Genomic DNA, 12,750 nt, shown 5'->3' with positions numbered 1-12,750 from the left:
AATGAGCGGAAAATGATGGACCGGTGAGCACAGAAGCAGAAAACCTCGGCTGCTGAGTTTTAGGTCCACACGGCCTAAAACACTTTGTGATCAATACAATCGTCAGAAATTTCACCATACTAACCATTACCAATGTGCAACAGAACAACAGATGAGCTATCAATCAATAGATTTGGATTTTATGGCAGTTTTCTCGTTAATATCAATCTCTAACAATATACAATACCCCACAGAAGAAGCAAATCTTGCATTATATGGCATTAATGTATGAAAAGCAGAAAAATGCCATTTTGAAAATGACTGCATTTAATATGTTGATAAAACATCATGTCAATGTAATGGGTTACTTATCAGCATAGTTAGTCTTGGAAAAACATACCATGATAACATTAGAGTGAAGTTACCTGAGATCCATGTCCCCATCCATCCAGTAGGACATAATGTTTGAACCTGTTCCACCAGGACAGCATCCCATTATTAATACTGCAACTGCTTGAACAGGGTGAATGTTGAAAGCCGTTGATAGCAGATAGGCTGTGAGGGGCATAATACCAAACTGACAAATAAAGCCCACACATATACCCCATGGTCTCTTAATGTGGCCCCAAAGTTTCTTCGCTTCGACATTGCAACCCATGGAAAACATAACCAAAGCCAACAGGATTGTCAGCACAGTACTTAAAATAAGGCTCATAAACTGGTTAAAATTGTCAAGGGGCAACAGACAGGATGTATCATTGCAGTTGGTGGCATGTTCAGGACAGAACGAATAAATCATTGTTAGGCTTCTCATGGTCTCCACAGTCATAGCTTCTTCTGTCTTCTCAGGTCCACAGCACTTAGAATAGGTGTTTCTTTTCAAATACGAATCTTTAGGAGAGAAACAGATAGACGTAAGGAGCTGGGAGGTAAACTGCTCAGTATCCTCGTCATAAAGAGGAGTTGAATGCGTTTTCCCTTTTAATATAGTTAGACAGCAATAAAAAAAAGCAATAAACACCTACTCATATATTATAGGTTTGGTCATTAGAAATATAAAGAAATGAGCGTCATCATTATATGAGAGAGTTAAATCATAATGTTAACCCTCTTGAGTATCGCACTTTATCTTTCAAAGTACTGTACAGACATTATTGGTGAAACAGCAGCTGTAAAAATATTTTTTCATATATTTATATGGCTGAGTATTACAAAGTAGGACTAGGGAAATGTACAGAATCAAAGAACATGTTTTAATTTATAGTGAGAGTTAAGGTTTGTGCTTACTGCAAAAGGCTGCTTCTATAAGCAGGCTTGCCCCTTTATGAATCAAAACTAACCCTATGTATGCAGTGAATGAGATTTAGCGTACCTCAGGGTTAGCAAGCTATATTCTTTACCAGTGGTTATAACAGAAATATTACATGGTTTCAACATATGCTACTGATCCCTTCAATAATTGCAAAAACACTATATATGCTGCCAGACTATATATTTCAGGTAAAACTATAAATTAAAAGAAAAATATATACAGAACAAGTTAAATCAGCAGATAGAATAGCAATACAATACTTAACCCTCGTGGATACTTTAAACTGCTTTCTGAGACAAAATAAGAAAGTATTTTGAGATTTTTATAGTCATTTTTACGTAAGGACAGACCTTAGATCAGACATTTGTTTTTCCACAGTAACCTGAAAATATGGTTGATCTGAGTGAATTGATGAATCTAGGGCTGCTGCTGTTCAGACATAACTGGTCCAAGGGAGTTGGAGTACAAGAGTAAGGAAGTCTTGCAACAATTGTACAGGGCTTTGGTGAGACCTCATTTGGAGTACTGTGTACAGTTTTGGTCTCCTTATCTAAGGAAAGATATACTTGTTAGAGGTGGTGCAACGAAGGTTCACTAGATTGGTTCCTGGGATGAGAGGGTTGTCCTGTGAGGAGGGATTAAGTAGAATGGGCCTAAACTCTCTCGAGTTTAGAAGAATGAGAGGTGACCTCATTGAAACATATAAGATTCTGAGGGGGCTTGACAGGGTAGACGCTGAGAGGTTGTTCCTCTTGGCTGGCGAGTCTAGAACTAGGGGGCATAGTCTCAGGATAACGAGTTTCTCATTTAAGACTGAGATGAGGAGGAATTTCTTCACTCAGAGGGTTGTGAATCTTTGGAGTTCTCTACCCCAGAGTGCTGTGGATGCTGAGTCGTTGAGTATATTCAAGGCTGAGATAGATAAATTTTTGTGCTCTAGGGGAATCAAGGGATATGGGGATCAGGCGGGAATGTGGAGTTGAGGCCACAGATCAGCCAAGGTCTTATTGAATGGCGGAGCAGGCTCGCGGGGCCGTATGGCCTACTCCTGCTTCTATTTCTTATGTTCTTTTAAGCTTCTCACATCTCAGAAGAAAAGTGATTTTTCATCACTAATCAAGTTTCTTTGAAGAAGCTTTGAATCCTTCTTAACAAGCAAGCAAACAAGTTTTTAATTTGTTATATCTTCCAGGCCAATAGATTGTGAATTTCCATCCCCTTCCCCAGTTGCTTGATTACCAGATCAATCACTCTAGGCTGTTTTTGTAAAATGAAGGCTATTCTTTTGGTGGACCAGGCATTAGGAATGATTGCTTCTGAAAGCTCACATTTTTTGACACTTGTCTGATAGGAACTACAAATGAAACATCCATTGTTTTGTAAAGAATTCATAACTTGGTTAGCTGCTGGGGTTCTGAACCAGGCAACAGAATATTCATTTTCAATCATATTTCCCCCACCACCACCCCGCCCCACCGACCCCCACCCACACACAGAACAGGAAGCATGTAACAAAGGTCAGTTTTAAATTTGTCGTTAACATATAATGCCTTTAGAGTCTCAAGCTAAAAGGACAAAATACATTTTGACAGAAGCAGCCACCATAGCTTCCATTTCAAAAGATCCCTCAGCTCAGCTCAAATGAAAAGATATAACAGAAATTTTATAACCTGATTTTTATCACAATAGGGATGAATAAAAAAACTTATTATAAATTTGATTTAGTGCAGCTGTGTCCATATGAAACTTTTCTGTTTGCTACTCTAACAAAGGTATTAAATAATTTAAATGGGTTTGCTAAAGTAGTGGACAAAGGAATGTGATACAAACACATTAATATGTTTTATATTAATACTCCACAGTGAAATTTTCAAGACATTTCCATTTATTTACATAGCTCAATAAAATAAAAAAATAGAATTTTAAAAAATGTTGGTATAGAAATGTTACTGAAGTCCTTAAAGGGTTACATATCATTATATCTATAAAGTGTAATTTGCAATGTATTTTTATTTTATAACTTAAATATGATTTATCAGGTGATACCATCTAACTGAGTTGAATTGCCTAAAGATAAAACTGATGGGACACTAAAGTAATAACAGCACAATGTACCAGTGTCTGAAATGAGGAAATGTCCTTCGGTTTGATCATTTTTCAACAACTACAATATATCATGAACAAAATTGATATATTAGCAGTATTTTAGTGCAGATCAGATGTATGGCCCAGATAAGGGACAAACATTCAAATTTATTTTGGACTTTAATTTTCAGGTTCAGACTCCCTGAAATTCATATTCCAGATCTGTAGTTGTGGGAAAGAGCTCACCAGGACACCAAACCGATTGGACACGAACAGACACACAGGGAGATTGAATCCACAAATACATGACTAGGATAAATAATGCATACAATCTGAACACCAGGAAACTTGGTCAAGATGTAATGCTGAACCTGTATAAAACCTTAGTGAGACTACAATTGGAGTACCGTGTGCAGTTTTGGGCTCCACAGCAGAGGAAGGATGTTGAATTAATAGAGAGGGTACAGCACAGATTCGCTAGAAAGAATGGGACAGAGAAAATAGAAACAGATTGTTTCCATTGATTGAAGGGTCTAGAATGAGGAGATATAGACACAAGAGTAAATCTAAGAGATGTAGGAGAGAGAGAGCGGGAGAAACTTTGTTACACAGAGGGTGTGAGGCTGTGGAATGCACTAATGGAGTTAGTGATTGAAGCAGAAACCATGTCAACATTTAAGAATAGGTTAGATAGGTAACTGAAGTAAAGGGGGATTTAGAGACATGGGAATAGGGTGGACAAATGAGATTAGGACTACTGCTTGCGTGGAGGAAAAACACCAATATGGACTGGTTGGGCCAAATGACCTGTTTCCATGTTGTAATTTCTATGTAATTCTTTGCATTCTACTCTAGACTTTTAGGGAGATTGAATGGCCATTTCCAATAGGAAAAAAATCAACCACCTCCCTCTGACCTTCAGTGGCACCACCATCATTGAATCCCCCACAATCAACATCCTAGGAGTCACCACTGACCAGAAGCTTAATTGAGCCAACCATATCAAACACTGTGGCTACAAGAGCCGGGCAAAGGCTGAGAACTCTGTGATGATTGCTCACCTGCTGATCCTTCAATGCTTCTTCATGATCTACAAGACTCACAAAGAAACGTGAAGGAATAATAACCACTTTCCTGGATGGGTGCAGCTGCAACAACACTCAAAAAGCTCCATACTATCTGGGACAGAGCAGTCCACTTGACCAGCACCCCACTGTTTGGTTCAGTATCCACCCCTCCCCAACCTGGTGTACAGTGGCTGCAGTATGTACTATCTATGGATACACGGCAACAACGCACTAAGATTACTTTAAAAGCAACTCTGAACCTGGCCATCACTGCCACTAAGAAGGACAAGAGCAGCAATGTTAGGCGAATGTCATCACTTTCAAGTTCTCCTCCAATTCACAGACCATCCTGTTTTGCCATTCCTTCAACTTCGTTGATCAAAAACCTGGGATTCCTTCCCTCAGGATAACTAGGGATAGGCAATAAATGCAGCCTTGCCAGCGTCGCCCACATCCCGAGAGCAAATGAAAAAAAATATAACTCTACTAGAATGTTAGTGGGATCAGACACAGATACCCATCTGGACCAGCAGGAAACCGAATACATACATAGATTTCTGGGGATGATGAATACATGCATCCTTCTAAACCACCAGGGATAACAGGTGTACACTTTACACTAGGCTGCAAAGGAAGTCAAATGCAAATGCATGGGACATGAGACACATGAAACCTATTAGACTGTGAGGGAGGTTAGATGTGCTCTTGGTATATCCAGCAGGTGGCTCCAAATAGTTATTTTTTACTTGGGAAAATGAAATGAAAAGGTTATTTGGTACTGTTGCTAGTACAGACACAAATGTTACAGTCAGAAGGAGAGAGAGAATTCTTTGATTGGCAAACAGCTTTTTATTTTAAGCAATGGGTATAAAGGAGAACTTGCATTTATATGGCTCATTTCATCACGTCAAAATGCCACAAAGTTCTTACAGGCAACAAAGTACTTTTGAAGTGTAGTCACTATTGTGTTGTCGGGAAATGCGGCAGCCAATTGGCAGCAAGTTCCGACAACAACAATAAGATAAATGACCAATTAAACTTTTTTAGTGAAGTTGGTTGAAGGATAAATATTGGCCAGGACACAGAGAGAATTCTCCAGCTCTTCTTCAAATGGTGCCATGGGATCTTTTATATCCACCTGGGAGATCAGACAGGATCTCTTCCACCAAGAGGGAGCTCACCACTGCAAGTGAGCAAAATCCCAGCGGTGCTCCAGGAGCACCACTTAGCACCGGAAAAGGTGGCGAGGGACCTTAAAGAGGCAGAAGAGCCACGATTGAATCTGCTTCCACCACCCTTTCAGGCAGCGCATTCCAGATCATAACTACTCACTGCGTAAAAAGGTTTTTCCTCATGTCGCAAATGGTTCTTTTGCCAATCGCCTTAAATCTGTGTCCTCTGGTTCTCGACCCTTCTGCCAATGGGAGCAGTTTCTCTTTATTTACTTCATCTAAATCCTTCATGATTTTGAACACTTCTATCAAATCTCCTCTTAACCGTCTCTGCTCTAAGGAGAACAGCCCCAGCTTCTCCAGTCTATCCACGTAACTGAACTCCCTCATCCTTGGAACCATTCTAGTAAATCTTTTCTGCACCCTCTCTAAGACCTTCACATCCTTCCTAAAGTGAGGTGCCCAGAATTGGACTCAATATTCCAGCTGTGGCCGAACCAGTGTTTTATAAAGGTTCCTTGCTTTTGTACTCTATGCGTCTATTTATAAAGCCCAGGATCCCATTTGCCTTTTTAACCGCTTTCTCAACCTGTCTTGCCACTGTCAAAGATTTGTGCACATATACCCCCAGATCTCTCTGTTTCTGCACCTCCTTTAGAATTGTACCATTTAATTTATATTGTCTCTCCTCGTTCTTCCTGCCAAAATGTTTCACTTCTCACTTCTCTGCATTAAATTTCATCTGCCATGTGTCTGCTCATTCCACCAGCCTGTCTTTGTCCTCTTGAAGTCTATTACTATCCTCCTCACTGTTTACTACACTTCCAAGTTTTGTGTTATCTGCAAATTTTGAAATTGTGCCCTGTACACCCAAATCCAAGTCATTAATATGTATCAAAAATGTTAAAATGATCTTAATTAAAAGCTATTTAGGAGCTGACTAATAGCTCAATTGTTTGATGTCACAATTCCAGTATTGTAATAATAAATGAAGATGATATCACAATTTTAGTTATAAGCATTTTAAAATGTTAAAGGGAATGTATTATATCTGACTAATCTAATTGATTTTTTTCAGGAGGGGAGTGTCCACGGATGTTGTTTATTTGGACTTCCAGAAGGCATTTGATAAGGTTCCGCACAAGAGATCATTAGCAAAAATGGAATTGGAGGTAACCTTGTGACATGGATTGGGAGATTACGACACAGAGAGTAAGGACAAAGGGAACATTGTCTCATTGGCGGGATGTGACAACTAGCGTTCCCCAGGGATCTTTACATTCAGCTCAGCTTTTCACCATATATATTAATAACTTGGATGAAGGAATATAGAGTTGTATATCTAAGTTTGTGGATGATGCTAAATTAGGAGGCATAGTAAATTATGTAGATTGTAGCAGAAAGTTACAATGGGACATAGACAGACTAAGTGAGTAGGCAAAACTATGGCAGATGGAGTTCAAAGTAGGAACATATATTGGAATAAATGAGAAAGTGTGTGCCACCCAAGTGCCCAGGCAGTTATGTCAATTGCTGAAGATACAACATGCAGATACCTTGTGTTGGCAGCATACTTGTACGCATTTTGCCACCAGGAACGAGCTCCTAACACGGACTGCAGCGGTTCAAGAAGGCGGCTCACCACCACCTTCTCAAGGGCAATTAGGGATGGGCAATAAATGCCGGCCTCGCCAGCGACGCCCACATCCCATGAACGAATAAAAAAAAACAACTCGTATCCCTCTTTCGGCCTCCTCATTGTTTTGTTGCATTTTTACCAGATGTCTTAGAGAGGTAGCCCCTCTACCAATACACTCTGCAGACTAAAAGACAGAGAAGGTATGGGGTGTCCTAATGCTACAATTGCTTTTAAGGCTTCTGCATGAAGGTCACCCCTCACCTGTAGTTTGCCATTGTGTTTTGCAACCGGGACCGGAAAAACCTGATGGTTCCCTAACCCAAATGTATTAGAAGATATAACACACCCATTTGGTGTCAGTAGCGGGCATTCCCTTCCATCAAGGTAAAACATGGTTTCTGAGGTGGTATAAAAATAACCCCTTTGTCCTTTAAATGCAATATTCATCCCCTCCCATAAGGAGGTTATCCGCATATCACATAATGGTGATTTGTCTGCAAAAGTATATCCACATGTGATATCCTAGTATGATTAGCTTCAAATGCCTAGCTATCTCCTTGTCTAACACTTGAATCCAAACTCACTTCCGTCCACTTATCCCCTTTTGTTAAGTACGATGGGGGATTAAGGTACTCCTTCAGACTTTTACCCTCTATTTGTCCTATAGACTGAATCTTATACAATTGTTGTCCAGTTTGGTTCCCAAACTGTGGCACCATAATAAGGACCCCAAATGTCCCACTAGTGGATGTACAGTTACAGGGTACTTTTACGATATGGACCCGAGTGAATCATCGAACCAAACAAAGGTTCTCTTCCCCCAGCACCCATTTTTGTAATTGTTCATTAAATATCCAGTTGGGTAATTACTCATTTATTAGGTCTTTTAGTCCCTGATTTACCATATTCTCCCAGTGTGATAAATATAAGGCACACACAACTGCAAGTGAGGCACCTGAAGCTCTCACGTTTTGGTTGTTAATTATTTTATTCACCTTATCCTCAGTCACATCTACCCCATTTACAATTGCCCTAAATGAAATTATCCATTCCATTCCTTCTTTAATTAAGCCCTTATTGTTTTTGTTCATACTGGAGAGTAACCCTTTCAGCTGATTGGTTAATTTGCCTTGATCATAGTATTGATTTTCCATATCTAATCGGTTCCACACGGCCCCAACAGCAGCTCCTCCTGCCACCCAATCCATAATGGACCTTCTCTGGCGAGAGTGTGCTGAAGCACTATATTCTCTTTCCACCTCCCACTATCTCCCTGCATTACGTTCATGGAACCAATCTCATCCTTGTTCAAGCGCTACTTGAGCCCAGTCTACAAATGATTATCACACAGCCCCTGAGGCAATGTCAGACTTGTTAAATCAATTGCAACCGGTACAGTTTCATATTGCACATTTTAGTACACCACTTGATGTGTGACCTGAGCCACCAGTCTGCTATTGGGTCCCTCTGTAAAGTAGGCCCCATCACACACCGTTTCCTGGGCTTGAGGGTCTTGTAGAACCTGGACAGATATTGACTCGTGCCCATCTTGTCACAAACATCACGGGTATACATAACCTGAATCCAGCACTTTGTTGCTGCCACGCACTTGAACTTGCCCTTATTTCTTTTGTGAACATAAGGGAAATGTAATTGCCACAGTGGCTCAACAGTAGCTGGCATGACAATAACATAAGGTATCCCTGGGGAGGATGCCCTGTACGTGATTTGTCCATCCTTCTTAACTCTCAACCCGATGGTATTTATTGAAGCTTCTGGTGGAAAGTAGCCATCATCTTTAATCATGCTCCACCAACTTCCCCAGCTCATTCTGGGACTGGGCGTATCCCTCGGCAACCATGTAATGTTGACTGGCAGTTGTATTCTACATTCTAGGATCACTGATGAGCCATCTTGTACAATCACAGTTTGGTTTACGGCTCCATCAGCAGAGATGCAATACCATGCCTGAACTCGCTCATCATCACAGTTTCCACATATAAGTCCAAATGTTACACACGCAATCAGTAATTGTTAGTATCATCATCATGATGGTCTTTACATCTGTAAATCATGCATTGTATCTAGATTATTTACCAGATCAATTTCTGACCACCCTCCACGGTCTTCAACTGGTTAGTGTGATGCCACCTAGTACTTTTATATTTATTTTTATCCATGTATTGTATAAGGTACACAACTAGACTCACCTTACCCACAATTGGAAAAAGGCCTTGCCATTTGGGTGCATGATCCTTTTTTCCATAGTCTAACACCATGACGGTGTTACCGATTTCATATTCAAAAAGTCTAACCCTTTTATAAAAATACGCCTTAATTTGATTTCTCGATTTCCCAATCTTTTGGGCCACATATTGATTGGTGGCCTGGACATGGTCAATCATACCAGCCAACCATTTGTCTCCAACTGGATATTTTCACCCAGAGGGTGGCGGGGGTCTGGAACTCACTGCCTGAAAGGGTGGTAGAGACAGAAACCCTCAACTCATTTAAAAATTACTTGGATGTGTACTTGAAGTGCCGTAACCTACAGGGCTACGGACCAAGTGTTGGAAAGTGGGATGAAGCTGGATAGCTCTTTTTCGGCGAGCACGGACGTGATGGGCCGAATGGCCTCCTTCTGTGCCGTAACTTTCTATGATTCTAATTGCTCCCTGCAGCAATGGTGTTGCTGCTGGTAGCAAAAGGTGTCCAGTCATTGCTTGGTAGGGTGACACTCCTGCAGTGGAGTGTCGGGTAGAACGTATAGCCATTAAGCACATTGGTAGTATGGTTGCCCATTGAGTTGGGTGATCTGCACAAAACTTTTTAAGCATGGTTTTCAAAGTCCTATTTCCCCTTTCGACCACCCCTGATAACTGAGGATGATGGGATACATGCAATGATTGCGTAATTCCCATTGCTTTCTGTAATTCTGTAAAAAATTTCCTTGTGGAATGTGAACCTTGATCACTATCCATCAGATTAACTCACGCAAGCATGCTGCAGTGAGTGCCGTGTTAGTTCTACATGGGAATGCCTCAATCTACTTGGTGAATTTGTCAATGCTGATGACTCACACTGGATCTGTGCAGGGGTCCGTTAAAATCAATTTGGAGGTGAGTCGATAGGCTCTTGGGGGGCAGGGCGGATTGGAGAAAGGCACGGTTGGTGTGCAAAGATGAATTATGTTGCAGGCAAACTAAACAGCGCTGGCAGCTTATTCAATATCCTGTTTCATATCAGGCCACCAGGCAACCTTACACCCTGCTCTAACAGTGCCTCAACCGTATTCTGCAATGCAGGATAGCTCTCAGCTTAGCTGTCCAAATAGTTGCTCTATGGGATTGACTTTGGGTGATTCAGTCAGCGTAGGCCCATTTTTACGCCCCTGATCATGGTTGTTGGAGCTGTGCCTATGACATGGTGCCCAAACTTCTGGCACTGGTAACACCGATCGTTATGAGAGTTGTTTCCAAATTTAGATCGGGCCCCTGAGTTATTACGGAGAGGCCCCTCATCAGCAGTCACAGGCTTTTAATTAGAGCTGGGATGACCGACTTGTTCCTTCACAGAGCCCCATGCCTAAGAGGCAGTATCAATAGTATTAATCCAGGGGATATTTTTATTAATCGACACCCGTGTGGCTGTCTTCATGAGCGGGTGCAGTTGGGACCAAAGCATTTGTTTAAACAGGGCATCGTCCCTTGGACTGGGGGCTGGGTCCCCACCCAGGGGAAGAGCCCCGGTAGGCTGAGTCAATTCATATAAATCAAACAGACAGTTTGCGAATGCATGGGGATGCTCTTCTGGACCTTGAGTCGTCTGTCCACATTGATGCATTATATTTAACTGATCCATCCCCAATAACCGCATAATGGCTACCATCGACGCATAATGTCTGTTATGGCTTCTGCCGGTGTGGTGGCCGGAAGGTGGATGCCAGGTTTGAGGGAGGAACGCAGCCCTGGCTCACAAGCAGCCCTAAGCACCTTTTTATATTCTTCATCACTCAATTCCCCAAGCACCCGCTGAAAGGCCGAACAGCGCCACGATACATCAACTGGGTTATCCCCATCCTTTATTATCACTATCTCGCGTACCAGCGCATCAATATCTTGCGCCGACAAGGGTTTATTGCCCAAGAAGGTACGAGTGACTTGTCCGTTGGCATTATGTCGAGTGGTGGTAACAACAGAGGACACTGGTAGTGCTTTCCCAGGTCCCCCGTCATCAAAACCGGGATTATGGTAGCATACAGGCTCTCGGTACAAATCATCCCAATTTACATCATTGTCATTGTGCCCATCTTTTCAGTCTAGACCCTCGCTATAAGTGACAGCAGAGACCACAGGGCCGTCTATTTAACTTTCCCTGTAATTCATAAATTCTCAATTTACATTGCGTGTGATTCATTGATTTCGTTGGCTGGGTCATAAGCTCATGCAAGGCTCCTCTAGCATTTTCTAACTCCTGTTTCAATCTCGTGTTCTCAGTTTGTAAAATATCCCATTCCTATATTGCCGGCTGACTCCCTAATCCTTGGGCTGTAGCGGTGGTAGCAGCCAGTTGTGACGAAGCCAGCATGATTAATACATCATCCAATCATTGTTGAAGTATCGCCTCACTCTGCGTTTTCTCTTTTAACACATCACTTACTCTATTTTTGCTTATCTGTGCGCAAAGGTGAGCCGCGTATATTAACAAACGCCTCGCTGCTTTTAATTTCATCTTCCTCTCATTCACCAACCCCTTTATGTGGGTCATTGCCATCACATACTGCTCGTCTGGTTTGGTCATTATGGTGACCAGCATGTCACTACCGGCTATGTCAGTTAGCTTCTTTTGAAGAGCTTCCTTGATTATTCGTACCACTGGAGGGATAACCCCAAGCACCTGCCGAAATGGTTTCTTACCTATACTGACTGGGTTTAGCTCCTTGTGCGTCTTCGGCACTCAATCTCCCTCATGTCAGATTATTGCTTGTCAAGTTCCTTTGTGGTGGCCACTTTGTAAGGTTCTTGTACTTCACACCAATTTCTGGTTGCAAGTAATCTTTATTGTGTTTGACCCAGTCTTGATACACGCAACGCCTTAAGCAATATTCATACAAAGAAATAAACGATATTGTTGACCGGAGGTCAACGCTTTTGCTCTGGATAGAGGACGTAACTTTTGTCGATCCTTTTGTTCTTGTATCTCTCAAAGGAATGCTTAACAGCTTTATAGGGCTCAACCATCCCTTAAAAGGAGTTGTTTTTCAGTTTCCTAACTGATCTGTTGATCATTGTCTTATTCGTTTGTGATATAGGCCATCCTCGTATATGGGAGGACACTGACCCCTTATTCAGCATTCCTTGCTAACAAAAGACCTTTCCTTGCTAACAAAGCTTTTTCTTGCTAAACGTCATCCATACCCTGAAGGATTCTGGGAATGAGCAACTTAACCATTTTATTATTTCTAGCTACAGTACAAGTTTACAATAAACAGAAAAT

The 12,750-nt window shown here is 41.5% G+C and overlaps 1 protein-coding gene across 1 annotated transcript in view; it reads right to left on the bottom strand.

The window, feature by feature from the left end:
• slc10a2 (solute carrier family 10 member 2) overlaps positions 1–12,450 on the bottom strand; it is a 33,636-nt gene extending 21,186 nt beyond the window's left edge. Inside the window, exons 1-2 of the mRNA XM_067986404.1 lie at positions 12,171–12,450; positions 405–870 (exon numbers count right to left, since the gene is read on the bottom strand). Coding sequence (XP_067842505.1) covers positions 405–808 — 404 coding nt within the window. The 5' untranslated portion in view covers positions 809–870; positions 12,171–12,450. The remainder of the gene's footprint in view (positions 1–404; positions 871–12,170) is intronic.
• Positions 12,451–12,750: the final 300 nt, after the last annotated feature.

This window comes from Heptranchias perlo, chromosome 6 (assembly GCF_035084215.1).
Source record: "Heptranchias perlo isolate sHepPer1 chromosome 6, sHepPer1.hap1, whole genome shotgun sequence".
Taxonomy (NCBI): domain Eukaryota; kingdom Metazoa; phylum Chordata; class Chondrichthyes; order Hexanchiformes; family Hexanchidae; genus Heptranchias; species Heptranchias perlo.
This window is presented reverse-complemented; position numbering and strand designations above follow the sequence as displayed.